At 45.2% G+C, this 16,165-nt stretch overlaps 2 protein-coding genes across 3 annotated transcripts in view; both read right to left on the minus strand.

Moving 5' to 3' along the window:
- The window catches only part of LOC143900010 (uncharacterized), a 160,019-nt gene extending 155,817 nt beyond the window's left edge, over positions 1 to 4,202 (minus strand). Inside the window, exons 1-2 of one of the 2 annotated variants that reach the window (XM_077410891.1) lie at positions 4,105 to 4,202; positions 1,165 to 1,453 (exon numbers count right to left, since the gene is read on the minus strand). In XM_077410891.1, the coding sequence (XP_077267017.1) occupies positions 1,165 to 1,190 (26 nt within the window). In that variant the 5' untranslated portion in view covers positions 1,191 to 1,453; positions 4,105 to 4,202. Of the gene's footprint in view, positions 1 to 1,164; positions 1,454 to 4,104 lie in introns of those variants that run through there. The other variant, XM_077410892.1, reaches the window with a different exon arrangement.
- Positions 4,203 to 8,306: 4,104 nt separating this feature from the next.
- LOC143900306 (uncharacterized) lies at positions 8,307 to 10,163 on the minus strand. The gene is made up of 2 exons (XM_077411484.1): positions 9,737 to 10,163; positions 8,307 to 9,332 (listed from the first exon to the last, which is right to left on the minus strand). Exons 1-2 carry the CDS (start codon positions 9,759 to 9,761, stop codon positions 8,488 to 8,490), a joined length of 870 nt encoding a protein of 289 aa, XP_077267610.1. The 5' UTR covers positions 9,762 to 10,163; the 3' UTR covers positions 8,307 to 8,487.
- Between the last annotated feature and the right edge of the window lie 6,002 nt (positions 10,164 to 16,165).

Here is a 16,165-nt window from a genome sequence, read left to right on the forward strand (position 1 = left end):
TTATCGTCACCGCGGCGTTTGCCTTACGAACGACGTTTATATCTCTCTATACGATAGTATATCGTCGCCATGTAAGAGAGAAATGATCGACGGTGAGATATACGACGAAATAAACGTTTAAAGTATAAAAGTAACAAGTTAGCCGCGAAGCGACCGACCGGTCGTTTTAAATGTGCTTAAATTAACTTGCGCAATGAGAGAGAAAAAAAGGAGAAAGAGATAGAGAGAAAGAGAAGCGTCCCGAGTTCTACATACGGTAACAAAAAGTAACGCATAAGCCCCATAGGCGTCGAGTCGTTTCGCGAACGTTATATCTGTACAGCGGCGCGTAATTACTTTGATCGGCGGCCAATTACTACGACGTGGCTAGTTTATTTTAAACAAGAATAAATAATTATCAAAACGAACCTCTTAACGCGCCCGTATAACGTTATTATCTCTATCTCATGCCGGTGAGATTGGCAGGCATGCAACATTGCTAAATCATCTCGGATTTGTTAATTATTAAGCGCTGTCTTGAAAGCGAATTCCATAACTGACAGAGCGTAACATGAGAGAGGCGTCGCTGGCCTCACGATAAATTATTCACGACCGTTAATTCGCCAGGAAAATGTACATTTTCAAATAGAAGACAGATCGATGCGTACTTGTATACGAACACGGTGCAAAATGTTAAAAAATCCCCATTTTCTTCAACTCGAAATTACAAACAATATAATTTTAGTTTGCGAAAATACTCCGTATCTCTCATTGCGCTTGTTTCTTAAGCGAGGATTACTCCCGAACGGCTCGGTTTGAAATCTCCACGTTGCATTTTAGAAATCGACCGTCACCTTAATCGCGCAATTTGAAAGAGACTTTCAAGAGATTTCGAGCAACGAGAAAAACGTATCGCTCGAAAATGGCTTGTTAAACGTAAGATCAGCGCGCGTTCACTCGCGAGAGGCCGGGAATCCAGCCCGCGCGTCGGTTCTCCCGTATTTTACAACGGCACGTGCGGCTCATTATGGCGGCGAAGAACAACGGGCCTTCGCGTTACAGACGCCGCCGCCGCCGCCGCCGCCGCGCCGGTACGTATACCGTTATCGTTAAGCATGCAGCGCGAATACGGTAAACGCGATCGTAGACTATTCTCAGTACTTTCACGCGCGGCGAGAGACTCACCTCAGAGCCCGTTGCGTGGTCTTCATCTTCGATATGGGCGCCCTGTCTCCCGCTCCAAATGACGTCTCCTCTCTCTCTCTCCTCCGTCCGCCTTCTCTCCGCGCGATCCGTCCGTCCCTTTCCACCGCGCTCCGCTCTCGGCTGCCGTCTCGTCGATTCGTCGCACCGGTGATCGGCCGCGAAATCAAAACAACACCGTCGAGAAGTTCGTCGGAGCAACCACTTTGTTCGCGCGACGAACGATCGTATACGGTTGTTATCTCGGAGATCACTGACGAAACGTGTGGAACTATCGGCAAAATTATCCGCGCACGCACTCGAATCACGTTAACACCTCGCGCGCAAGAATCGCGGCGTTGACTTCACCGGTCGCGAAAACGAAGCAGCACCACACCGGAGATCGCACCTTCGCGACGCGTCGACTTCTCGGGGTTTCCGATATTCGGCATTTACATATAAATCTCTCTTATTCGCGTCTCTTCTTCCGCGCGCGCGAAGACGCGAAGATGAACCGTCGCAACGGAGTCGAAGATTCGGTCGAGCGATTTCTTTCTTTTCGGACGCTCAGAAAGATCGACGACGCACACGCGTACCATATCCTTCTTCTTTCGAACGGAGGCAGCTAGCCGACGATCGACGCCTTCACCGCGGCGTCCGCGAGGTGTAAAAGAGCGCCGCGAATTAGATCAGTGGGACTCGCGGACGGCTGAGAAACTTTTAACCTCCGATTTCGCGTGTCTCGCTCCCTTCGCTGCGCACACTCTGACGCAAGTCCTTCCAAAAATCCGCGCACCTAAATGCGCGTCAAGCGTGTCGTTTCGTCTCACGATCGACTTACTTTCCTAACGGCCTTCCTTCCAATTCGCGCGCTTTGAAACACCGCGACAGTTCCGCTCCTGCTCTCTCTCTCTCTCTCCCTTTTCCCCGCTCCTCGTGTCTCGGGAGATCCTCTTCGAGAGACTCCAGGTTCCTCTTCGGAGCGGCCGCCGCTGATCTCCCATCGACTTCCACGCTCGCTCTATCGGCCCGCGGCCGCGAATCGGCACGGTGACCACGGAATCGCACAGGTCGCGCACTCGCGGCCGCGTTCGCTCGGTTCGGGTAACGCGCGCGCGCGCGCCGACGCGAGCATCGCGCTATATATCGCGCTCGCCCGCAAACCAGATGATGGGATCGCTAACCCGCGACGACAACGTTCGACTCCGGCGCCGAGTCCGTATACGACCGACTTCTCGGCGCACCCCGCGACGTAATCGACGTCGATCGCGGATCTCCAAATTCGCGCATAAATCTGTTGCTTCTCGCGGTCGGCCACCGGCGCGTTTCGACGGGATGAGGCACGGAGCAACGATCGCGACACCTTCGAAAGTCACGGCGGTTTTGGCTTGGCACCGACGAAACGGACACCTGTCGCCTGTCGCCCTCCCTCGAATTTCCGCGGGCGTTTCAAAAAGCACCAAATATGGCGGCGGGCGCGAACGCCGCGCCGGTGTTCCCTCCGTTGCGATCCTCCTTCCTCCTTCCTCTTCTTCTTCCCCCGCACCCGCGCGATCGATTTGTCGATCAAAATTGCGGCGCAAAATTGCGACGACCCCGCGAATCTCTTCTTTCTCGACGATCTCTCCTCGCCTCTCTCTCTCGCCTTTCCTCCTTATTTCGGCCGGTCGCCGAAAATGCTCGGGCGCTCGGGCGTCGCGGAGGAGGCGGAAGGCGCGCTGAGAGGCTGCTGGGGCACTTTGCGCCGTGAGGTGCAACTGCAAAGGCAGCCTCCTCTGACTCCGTACGCGCGGTTGGCGCGGTGTCCGGCGCGTACGCGAAGACTGGTTTCGCGAGAGGCTCCCTCGTGCCCGACCGGCCAGACTACTTCGCGCGGACGTGCGGACCGCGGACGATAAGCACGGGCGCGAGCGAGACGGAGTAATACGGAGTACGCTCGCCGCGCGGCGCGCGGCGCGCCGCGAGAGGTGAGCGGAGGCAGCGCGGAGCGCGGTGGAGAGCGCCGGTGGGTCCCGTTCCACGGAAAGAGGCTTTATTCCACTGAGCGCGAGGAAGTACTGTTACTTAGACGGGGGCCGCAACGCAACGAGGAGCAGCGCCTCGCGACGCGACGCGACGCGACGCGGCTCTCGGGACGCGAGCTGCACGCGCGCGATCTCGCCGAGCAACACACGGCCAAGCCGAACGTGCCAATCGTGCGTTTTTCCTCCAACGGTGGATCAAGCGGGGTGGTTCCTCTCGCACGTTTCGAAACGCGTAAATGAGACGTGTCGATTTAGGAGGGGAGGGGGGAGGGAGGAAGGGACGCCTCCGCGCGCGATACCAGCGGCGACAGGTGGCGTGTCGACGATTTTCGGCTCGATGCTCGATGTTTCTCCCGCCGCGCCGTCTCTTTCGGTCCCTTTTCGCGAGGCGCGAGGCGCAGGATCCGCGACAATCGGGATATTCGGGATTCACCGTCGATGGTACGACGACGTTGTGACCGCGCGACGCATCGTACTCTCGCGCGCGTCTCGAACTCGACTTCCCGCGTTCCCGCCCGAGTGTGGTATGGAGATATGGAGAAAGCACGGACCTGCGGGAAGGGAGGGAGGTGACGCGGCGCCACTGCGGCTCGTAAACAAACAACGGTCGTAGCGCGGCGACTGTGTCGAACTTTCGGAGTAACCCGCGAACGCGGACTGTCGTTCGTCGTTCTCGCGTGTTCCGCGTCGCGTGCTCCGACGCGTTCACGTATACGTATAACGTTACCCGCGCACTCGATAAGGGCGCCCGGGCCTCTGACTCGCGGTCACCCGCATTTACGCCGACGAAACACGTGCGGGTAAACGCGGTTCAACCGGCACGCGCGTGCCGCCCGCGTCGCTCCTTTCCGCGACACGTTTTCTCAGCAGTCAGCTAGCCCCGAGAAGACGTTCGCGTGGTGCGAGTCCGCGCGTGTACCTGGCCAAATCTTTCTCTCTTCTCCTTTCTCTCTCTTTCTTCTTTCGGCCGACACGTCGATTATCGCGGATCGCGCGATACGACGCAACGTATGTACCGCTCGGCTGTCGCGGCTCGACTGAACGCCGACCACCTCCGCTGCTCCGCACCGTTGCTCGTCGCGCTCACGCTCGTAGCGTGCGCGCCGGCGCCCCGCAGCTTGCCCTCGGAGTTAAGTCGAATGAAACGGATAACGAGTGAATTCCTGATCCCCCCCAAATTAACTACGCGAACTCGCCTTGGAAAGCTGCAGGTAAATTCAACTTTCATAACGATTTTCTCGATTGATTTATATGTTTGGAGTAGATTTCGGGAAAAAATTTGAAAACCGTTTACTCGTCGCGTATCTTATGAGCCAAATTCATGTTATTAAGTTTCTGAATTAATTGAAGATACGTAAACACGTGTGTGTGATTTTTTTCATGCTAAAACTCGCTGATAAAACAGCATTATATTTGTATATTGGTAGATTGTAAAAAAATATAATTTATTTCTTTACGTTACTGAAAGTGATATTTATTTTTGTGAAAATCACATTTGAAAAAATTCGTACTTCGCGTATAAAATTTTCTGTATCACTGTATTTTGCGTCGCTAATATATTTCCGTGAGCGAAAAGATGTGTGGCAAATGCATATTACCTTTTCTAAAGAAAATCAAACCGAAATTACAGATTTATTTCAATTTAGCCGCAATAAATATGAAAATGTTTTGCGATCTAAAATAATTTTTTCCACGCTTAAAACGAAAAACGTTAACGCTACTAGTTACTATTTTTTAAAACGTCGCTCGCTTAAAATTCTTTGGACAATCTATAATTTGTATCGAAATGTAAAATGAAATTTTATTTATGATTTTACGCGTCGCGTAAAACACGAGGAACAATCAGAGAGATACACACAAATATTAAGTATAAAATGCGTGTAATATATACACTACGGTACGCAAGATTGTAACAGGATTTCCTGAAATCCGCGGCGACGCGGAGATACCGTCTAAAAGGCGTTTCCTCCGCGCAGTTTTAGCCTCTTACGCACCTGCGCCCTGCGCGTGTTCTCGCGCAAACAGTAAAGTAGGCTGTGTATGTACGCGTGTGCGCGCGAGAGCGTGAGGTGAGCGGGTGTAACCGGTTCCACCGATTTTTTCACGAAAAGCACTCGCGACGCTTTATAAAATTGCGCGTACCCTTTGTCGTTGTCGTGTCGTGCCGCGTCGTCGTCGCTGGACGTCACGTATATGTGAATGCGTAATGCGTGGCGCACACGAGCGAGATGCTTAATCCGAACGATCGACTCTCTCGCGAAGATCTGGAGCGAGTACTCGCGACTCGCGGCTATATTCGCTGCTTTGTTGCTTCAAAGCGGTAACGGGGCACGATGATATTCCCGAAAGACCGCGACGTTTTCGTTTTAGCGAAAGGTTTCGGACAATAAAGAACAATCGATGGCCTTAATATCTGAATATGTATATAAATTTCGACGTACGCGATGTTTTAAAGCTACCGAACGACCAAATTGGAACAAACGTATTTTTTATCGAGTATGGAATTAATTTCGTAATGAAATTGTATGCAAGTCCCGCAGCACCGTTTGTACTACATACGTGTATTTGTTGACGTTTCAAAGAGAGCTCGCATTCAAACGGAACTTGCGATTGAAAATTGTAATTAAATTATTTTTAACAAATTAATTTTTAGCAAAGTTATAGATACAAATTATAAATAAAATAAATTGTAGCGATACGCCACCGTTAATTGGAAAGATGGATTTAGCGGAAATTATTCGTTAGCATGTCGTGTTGTCGCATTCGTTAGAAGTTATGTTCGTAATGTGTGAAAAGATAGGGCAATATTCATAGCCGGCAATAATCGTGTATTATTTTAAATATAAATAAATCTTTTAATGTAATTACTTAGTTTAATATCCATAATTAATCAAAATAATAAATATAATAACGATTTAATTAATTATAGATATATATTATTATTTTTTATTTGTTATAATTATTTATTGTATGAAATAAGAGTTTTATATAGTAAAGAACGTGTGCATTTTCATGAAAAATTTATTTATCGATAACTAAAAGTAATTATCCGTCGATTGATAATCGAACGATAGCACCGTTGTAATTTTCGTCGAAAATTAAGTAAACTGTCAATAAAATTTATGGTTATTTAATGCGGTCGATTTAAATCGACCATGCGCAAACCGAACGGTTTCTGCATGCGGTTCATCGTGACTTTTGCTGTAAACTTTCTTGCCGAATATTATTAGCGTTAGCATAGTGCAACAACTATTCTCAGTTCGAATTTTTTGTACTAATTTCACAAAAGGCTTGTACGCTCCACAGAACTCCGAACCAATAACGAAGATTCAATGGGTAATCGATAAAAAATTCTATCTCGAATGCCACGTGTATAAAAAAAATAACTAAAACAGAATTTTTTAATATTTATATAGAAGAACAGTTTTTCATAGTTTTAAAATCGTAATGAAACTTAAATGGAATCTTATATATCGTGACGTAATATATAATTGACAAAACTGATATTTTTATAATAAGATTTCCAGTATTGTATCATTAATTAACGATTTATAAGCATCTACGGAAAGTAATTTTCTCTGTTCGAACATTCTGACCTAACGATAAAGACAAATTAAAAAATTGGAATAAAATAATTTAATTATATTAATATCGAACCTCTCTTTCACCAAAGCCAAAATTAATTAAAACAAAAAGATGAAATAATTATTGCATCATATACCAAATTGAAAATGTAAATACTATAGAAAAGAAACGAAAAATATCAAAAAATTTTTAACGAATCTTTGATCTCGGAGACTGATTAGATTTCATTAAAATATAACGATTAATTTTTTATTTACTTTTGTTCATATATCTTTTGTACCGGACTGTATTTTTGTAATGTATAAAGAAGCACAAGTTCGCGTAATTGTATATACGGGCTCGTCCCCATTTTTGCCGGCACGTTGACTATCGTTGGACGAAGCGTTCACAGATACGAACGTACCGGTGCGGACGTAACGCGCGCAAAACCGGCGCGCGATCCCTTTGATGTTTGATGCCGCATTTAATAAATTGAGTCGTTCGAGGGGTTCGAGCGAGACGCACAACACAAATAATCCATGGTGATACTCGCAATCGGATACGGTAGAGCATCCGCGTTTGTGACACATCTAAGGAGGAAACGGCTATACTCGCGTTAATTTTTCTCACGATATTTGCACGTTAAATTTTTTAACTAGTTCGATCGACAAGCCCAGAATCGGAAATAGGTGTGAAAAGTAAGCGCCGTCTTTTCATGTAGAACTCTTTATTCGAAAAAATTCTATTCGGGATTATAGTTGTTACGAAAGTCCGCGACAATTTTACGAACGATAACTTTACAAACGCGATTTATAATTATATGGAAAATATTTTATTCCATTAATTCTCCTGCTAATTAATGCTTCGCTGTTCGTTTCGATCGATAGCTGGTAATGCAGCGCATCGTCAGAAAATAGAAACAGAATAAGCGTAAAAATTCTTTTATTGTCGTTTAGTCATTAATCCAATCAAAATTGTTATAGAAAAATTTGTAATTATTACAATATTAAAGATTGCTAATCTTTTCCATAATTTTTTAAATAACTTTCTGTACACTAACGCCCTCCCAATAAATATCACGGTTGGAGTAAGAAACAACTAGCAAGTTTAGAGGATAACGTGGGAAATGTTATTTCTGTTTGGGAATAAGCCCAATTTCTTTAAAAACTGCGTTGACCCATTTTGAAGAAATTTTAAAAATATTAACGTTATAGCTAATTTTAAATCGACATGTGTTTATTATTATTATTATTACCGACGATCGGCCATGGAATCATGGAGATTACTTGACGCGATCAGGAATTCTCAGGACTGCAATGTCTTTAACAGTATTTCATGAATGATTGCATCCAATCACTCTTTTCCTTTTTTCTAATTAAATGTAAAAAGTGCAATCGAGCTAAAGTAACTTGCGCTTCACTCGTGACTTTCAGCGTGTACTGCCATCTGAAGAAGCAGACATGAGGTACGAGACACATGTTTGAATCCAAAGCTACTTTAATACTACAATGATACTGCGATAAGAAAAGCACGCCATGCCAAAAATAAAACGAGATATCTACAAGACCTTCAATTTTAATGCGTTGCTAATTTACACAATCGTATAATTAAAGAAAATATCGCTTTTTATTTAATTTGCAACTTAACGTACAAAGATACATAAAAGAACCTTATTATAACATTAATATAAAATATATAAAAATTATATCCGTGTCCGCGACATTGAGCGATGAGCGCATCATTTCATATTCAAACGCAAGTTTTGCGCAGCAGCAATCATTTGGCACCTTTGCAATTCCATCTTCTGTTCCTTCAACTTGAGAAGCTGCTTCTTCAGCTCCAATTCCTTATGTCTCACGGTCATTTTCTCTTTGTGCCGCCTCTCCTTGTTCTTTTCAACCAGAGCGAAGTTCTTTCCTATTTCTTCTATAAATTTATCGAACAGTGTCGTCAAGATTAGTTTGTGATCCAACGTATCGCCGTCTTTCTCGTTGGTCGGCGTGGGCGCCAGAGGATCCTCGCGTTGCCGATCGTCAGGCGAGTTGCTGCCTTGATCGCAGCCGGGCTTCGACAGAATCAATAAGGGATACTTCGCCGGTCCGCTTGGTGGCTGCGGCTGTTCGTTCACCTCCAGATACACGTGTCTCTTCTTCTCGTTGAAAATCTCGTCCAAGGCGCGCTTGTGCTCCCACTGTCCGTAGTGTCGCATCCTGCCCGGTTTTTTCAGCCGCTCGCGGAACACAAGGTTCTTGTACTTACGCTCGAGAACCCGCCACTTGTTCTCGCATTTCTGCGGACTGAAGTAGAACCCGTAATTCTGCATCTCCAGCGATATCATCTCGAACATCTCCCGCAGACTTCTGATTTGCGTCGATTGCCCGACCAGCGATCGATACTTCTTGTACTGGCTGATCAGGCAGGTGGTGGCCTTGCTGGTCCACAGATTCAGCGCGCCCACGTCGACGCTTGACGGTATCGTGCTAGCGTTCTCCAAACTCGAAAAGCTATTCTCATGTTCCTCCTCGACGTAACATTGAAGGGTCGGCTCCACTTTGACTTCCGTGTGACCGTGAATTTTGTTCTCTAACAAAAATAATAATTTCAAAAATTATACGTATCTATTATATAACTGTATGAAAGAGCTACACTCGAGAGCTACACAATATTTACGATGACGTGGAAGATAAGATCAGGATAAGATTCCGCAATCACGACAACTAAAGAAATTGAGAATTATTTGCACATTCTCAATTAAGTAATTTTAAACTTACGCAGTTGAACACACGTCGTTATGTTTTGTAATATTCGAGAGCATTTTTATCTTTTTTTTGTACGGCAAAATCTTGAATTTTCCCGCGTCACGACGCAGTGACACTATCCGTGACACTTTCGAAAATGTGAATCGACGATGGTGATTGCAATCGCACGTGAATCTTTCGATAGGATCAAATAGACTCAAACTGTGTCCTTCAAAGTGACTTTCTTACCTTTCGGCTCCTTATTATCGGCCATGATCGTGCCCAGGCGGAAATCAGTGTACCGACGACGTTGCGATCGCGCCGATGAGTGATCCGGTCGGAGTGCTATTCACGGATGCCGGGGCTGCGCACGGCTCTCGCGGGCGCGGGGGGCCGAAAAACCGAACGAAACTAGTTCCAAACCGGTTTCAAGCGGTAACTGGTTCCGTACGCGTCGCAAACCAGTCATGTTCGCCCGCCTGTCGGATCGCTCGTGAACCGAGCAGCTGCATGCGCGACCTCTCCGATCGCGTCGTCTTGCACGAGTTTCGAACGCATTCCGAACCGGGACCGAACACGCTCCGTCCTCGAGATTCGACGAAAAACGTAGGGCATCGCGGAGGATCGTGATCGACGATCTGTCGCGCAGACGCGTACCGGTTTGCGCAAACCGTTCGCCGAAACCGTTTCACTTCAAATGGAAGCTTGTCGCCGAGTGAACTAGTTTTTTAGGTTTTAGGCGAAAACCTCTTCTCGGTAAGAATATTTGCTAATAGGAATCAGACGCCTTTTGAGACAAGACGCAACTTCGCAAACATTTTCTCGAATGCTTGAATTGTATATTTATCTAACAAGATCGACTTTGTTGACAAACGTGATTGCATTTATCTTTCAATGTTGAATTGGACTCTGAGCTTTGGATATATCGTATACTTGTTAAGATCTAAATTATTTCTTGCCAAGTGCGGGAAGCGAAATAGCGCGAGACGATTACCAAATCGGAAGTAATTTTTATTCAATTAATATGTTTCTTTATTTATATATATATATATATATATATATATATATATATAATTTGCATCGTTAATTCTCTCTCTCTTTTTTATTACACAAATGAAAACTATTGAATCGTGTAATACGTTAATTATTAGGATATACGTAAATCTTATGTAAATATTGTTGTTAATATATAATGTCTATAATTATTAAATTAGAAATCTTTCACCTTCTCACATTCTTAACTAATTTACATTCTAGACTCTATCGTAAGTGAATTTCTTACTCATATACTTGGTTATATAATGTCTTCGTAACACCCATGCCTCGTGACGCAATCGAATAGGAATCATTACTTACGCTAAGTAAAGGCACGATGAAACGGAGATTTCTCGACGTATATAGCTAATATATAGCTAATTTGAACAAGAATCTAATATTCCCCATATTTTTCGCATCGTTGCAAAATCAGTCGTGTATCGATACTTTCGTTCCGGCTGAGCCGGAGCGCTCGCCTGGAATGCGCGCTAATAAGTTCTTTACAGGCGCAAAATGATTTTGCCCCAACGTGTTTCGGAAAACGCATCTTATATAGCTGCGGTACGAGCGATTTACGAAGACGTGACGTATAGATGCGTAAAAACGCGCGTACCGTTCGCGGTTTGTGACAACTTTTCTATCATGTCGTGGAACGGAGCCAGCGGGATTCCGATGCACCGATGCAACCGCCGGAGGAGCGAAGATAAACATCGAGCATGCATCTGCCAATAGATAACTCTGTCGAATAATTTCAGTCGGACGTTTTTCTGATTTTGCTGTACGTATACATCGCGGTCGATCTACTTTAGTTTGCATTAGACGATTTATAGTTCGCGTCAGATTTCTCTATAGAATTCGTTACTTTACACGCCGTACATCTTGATACATGTGTTTTAAATATACACATATTTTATAGGTGTATATTTTAATTCAATATATTTAATATATTTTTAATTTCATATATATATATACATTAAATATACATTTTTTATATTAGTACTATTTAATATGAGACATATTTTCGTAAAATGATAATTTCACAACATCAATTTCATAAAAAGAGAATTCAATCTTCTGTATTCTCTAACGTGGATTATAGATCTTTTAAAATGAGCTCTGCAGCCTAACGTCCAACGAGATTTTCTAAATGATATACGATAATGTTTGCGATAATCACACGTCTGCTCAACGCCTCTGGCGCGAAGTGATTAATACGCGTAATCGTATTCTTATTCGTGTAATTGCGGCGCTCGTTACGTTTCCCTGCGCAAAATCGTAACGAGACTGAGAATCACGCGAAAGTTTTTTCATCAATGTAACATATACATAGGGGATCGCGCAAGGGGAATAATCGTGGCCGATGTAACGACCAGCCGTAGATAATCACGTTGCCGTTCAAGACGAACCTTTCACCGTTCTTACCGATAATTATGCGCTCCTTTAACATCCTTCGGACAATTGCCGAACTGAATACGGAACTGAAATAAGGAAGGGAGCGTCGCGACGTTAACGTCGACTAAAGCAGTTTGTGGCTACCGAGATGCACAAAGCGTATCGCTATATAAATGCATATAGTAACTCACAAAAGCTGAAAGTGCTTATTATTTAATAATAACTGATGTAGTTTTATACGAAACACACACTTGATGGTTAAATAATAAATCTCATTCATAAGATGTCTAATAATATAATATATAATAAGATGCAACACAAACCGATCTTCCTAGCTTAATGTTCTGAAGAAAGGATACACCGCAAAATAGAGGATTCCACTTTGCGCGAAAGTTAAAGTTGAAGTTTTCGAAATACCTGGCAAGTAATAAACGTAGAACGCAGTGGTATATATAAAAGAGAGATAGGCTCAGTCGAGATCACACTTTGTAATTCTTTATTAATAACTTTATAAGCGTGACGTCGTGACGACTGTTTCAACCGAGGTTTCAACGTATATAACGAACGAGAGCGAGAAACCGAAAGAGGAAGAGTCGCGGAAGAGGAAGCTCACATAGCGCGCTAGATAGGAGAAAAACAAAACTAAAAATACACTAGATATATCCGCGCGCCTTAAACTATGAACTAAAACCTATATCGCTGCTCACTAGTCGTTGCTAGATTACCAACAATAAATGAATCTCAAAATAAGGTAAATCGCTATATCTTGCTCAGAATTTTCCATTTTATTCTTAAAAAAGACCTATATTACGCTTGACTTGGGATTTACATAAACATCAGGATTTTTAAAAAATTGATACAACTTTAATCACTTTTAACTAATAATAATGTGCAACATAATGGTTAATTACCGATATAATAAATAATATAAAGCGTAATATAGCGGTTTGGTCCACTTGTGACATCAGGTTTAACACTACTCCAGTCCACGACATTGCGTTGTTACGCGACCATGGAAAGGCATCGATCCCAATACACAGTGGCTACGCGCCGATTTACTTTCCCTTCGAGGATATCGAATACCTTTCGAGTTTCAAACATTCGAGCGTCGAGCATTCCACGATAGTTTTAATTCACGCTCGTATATCACATTGCACGTCAGAATGTATGCGTAATCACAGAAATCAAGGATAGAAATTGTACGGGAAAGGATCTCCGTCGCACCTTCGATATTAAACTAATTAGAATTTAACTTTATTCAATATATTATGTAAAATATATATATATATATAACATAACGATATATGGAGGAGATGGTGTAACGGACTTGGACGTGGTGGACGGCCCAAGGAGAGAGGAGCAGAGAACGTGGTGCGAGAGGAGAGAGAAAGGAGAGAGAGAGGACGGAGGAGGTGGATTGGATGGAGAGGGCAGAGAGGAAGATGAGGAAGTGAAGGAGACGGGAAAATCGAAGCAGGAGGAGAGAAACGGAGGATGAAAAAGGCGGAGTAATATGGAGGTTAGGAAAGAGACTGATGGAGCGAGAGGGGGGAGACGAGCGGGGGCGCGGGGGCAACAGAACTGACGCGAGAGCAACGCGGCGCTCGCGCAGGCGCACCGAGGGTGATGAGCGCGGAGGAGGAGGATAATAGATGCGGCAGCGCGGGACAGCAATGGGCGAGAGGTTGTGTGGAGAAAGCGGAGAGGATAGAGGGCGCAGCAAATGGAAGAAAGTGAGACGGCGGCGCTGGATAGCAGCTGAAAAGGGATGGCACGACTGAGAGAAGAGGTAGGGAACCGAGAAAAGTTGGACGCACTGGCAGAGGTGAAGTGTAAAGGAGGAAAGTATACGGAAGGTGAAAAGAAAAGGTGTAAGGGAGATGCGAAGGAGAAAAACCGTGGAGGAGCGGAAGGAGGGACTGTAAGTAGAGGAGGAACGAGAGAGGCGAGGGAGAGGCGGAGACGGACGGAGATAGAGGGAGAAGAGAGGTGCAATAAATAACATACATACGGCTTGTTTATACAGGGATAGGAAAAGAGACGATGGCAGGGATGGGGCAAAGGTCGGAGGAGACAGAGTGGGTGGAGGAGATCAGGAAAGAAGTCAGGAAGATAGGCCAGGAAATCAGGGAAGAAAATAAGACGGGAAGGAAAAGGCATCAGGAAGAAATTAAAGAAGATTGGAGTGAGGTTGGAGAGGCTGGAGGAGGGGCGCTGGCGGTGCGAGGAAAGCGAGGAGCAGGATGAGGAGGAGGAAAGAGAGACAGATGAGAGCAACGGGTGGAGAGGGAGGGAAAAGGAACCAGCGAGGATGAAGAGGAGTAACAGGGGAGTGGCAAGAAAGGAGATGACGGAGGAGGATGGAACGGAAGGCAGCGAGGGAGGTTGGAGCGAGAAGGGGTGGGGAAGAGACTGGTGGGAGGAGGTGGCCAGCGAGGAAGAATAGGAGAAAGGAGGAGGAGAACAGGTACGCGTGCAAGAGGACATACACAGGGGGAGGAAAAAGGGGGGAGAAGGAAGGATGAGAATAAAAAGGAAACAGAAGGGAGAGCGAGCAGGGAGAAGGAAGACAGAGGCTACAGAGAAGAAAGGACGGCCAAGGAGGGCAAGGGAGGACCGGAGGAGAAGAGTAGGGAGGAGGAGGGAACAGAAGAGAGGAATAGAGCGCGGAGGGCGGTAGAAGACAGGGAGGAGGAAGTGAGGAGAAAAAGGGAAAGGAAAGAAAGAGAGGAAAAAGAGGAAAGGAAGGAGAGGGAGAGGATGCTTGGTCAGGGGGAAGGCTGGAGATTGGAGAAGCGGAGAAGCGAGGATCTGGAGAAGAGGAAAGGTAGGGAGAAAGGAGAAGGGCCCGAGGGAGGAGATGGAGAGAAGGAGGAAGGAAGAGGAAGAGAAGGCGAGGAGACTAAAGGAGAGAGTAAAGAGGCTGGAGGAAGAGAGAGAGCAAAAGGAAAGAAGAAAGAAAGAATGTAGTATGGAGAGGGTTTGGATGGAAGGGACGCGGAAGAAAGGAGGGGCATGATGGTACGGATAGCAGAGAAGGTACTGGGGAAAGAGCCAAAGATTAGAAGGGTCTGGGAAAGGAAAGGGGAAGGAGGGAGAGAGGTTTTGATAGTGGAGATGGAGAATGAGAAGGAGAGGGCAGAGTTTGCTGGGAAGATTTGGAGAGGTTAGGCAGAGGTGGGGGATTGGGGTGGACGAGGACCTGTCGATGGAAGAGAGGAGGACAAGGTGGAGGATGTTGGAGAAGGCGAAGGAAGAGAGGGACAAGGGAAGAAGAGCGAGGGTGGAAAACAGGAGACGGTGGGTGGATGGAAGGGAGATAGAATGGAAGGAGGAGGAGGGAAAATGGGAGGAGGTATAAAGGGGAGGGGTAACGTTGAGGGCTAGGAACGGGAGGAGGAGGAGAAGGGGAGGGTGCTAGAGGATAGAAGGAAAGCAAGAAAGAGGCGAAGGGTAAAGATAGCGGAGGACAGATAGGTGGAGGCGAGGATAAGAGAGAGAGAGAGGGAGGGGAAATTAGAATAGGAGAGAGAGTGGAGGAGAGGAGGAGAGCAGGAGTGAGAGGAGGTAGGAGGTGGAGGAGAGCACGAGAGAGACGGAGGAGAAACTCCACAGGAGCGGGGAAGAGGACCAACAGACCACAGGGCAGGAGACAGACAGGAAGGAAGAGATGAGACAGGAAGAGGTGGAGGGAGGACGAACGAAGTCGGGAAGGAAGAGGAGAGGGATAAGGGAAGGGAAAAAGAGTTATTGTGAGGTCGCAAAGGCCAGGAAATGAATAAAGGGGAACGTTTGTAAGAGGTTTGGGTACGTTCCTCGTTTAAAAACGCCTTGTAAACCCTGAGGGGAAATACAATAAACACATACATCTTACATAACGATATATGATCTCAAACATAAGAGAAAGCTAATAAATTGTATGTTTAATATCAGTAGTAATGAAGTAAAGAATTTATCGACAAATTTTGTATATACAAGGTCGCAAGTGTTTTAAAACGTCAAGTTGCTTTTTGGAGTGCGTGTTCTGCATCTAAATATTCGTGCACATTATATAGGATTGTTGATTATTCGATGATAATTTGATAATAATTAATTTCTTATTATATGTAATAATATTACGCACATGGTATCATTAGGCACAAAGATCCAAAATCCGATCGATTACGGCATATTTTCCAGTTAATTGTGTTATTTACTAAATCGGTCTAATTTCACTTATTACTATAATAATATTGTATACAATACTGTTTT

Source organism: Temnothorax americanus, unplaced genomic scaffold (genome assembly GCF_048541705.1).
Source record: "Temnothorax americanus isolate GAGA-0224 unplaced genomic scaffold, ASM4854170v1 Scaffold3, whole genome shotgun sequence".
Lineage (NCBI taxonomy): Eukaryota > Metazoa > Arthropoda > Insecta > Hymenoptera > Formicidae > Temnothorax > Temnothorax americanus.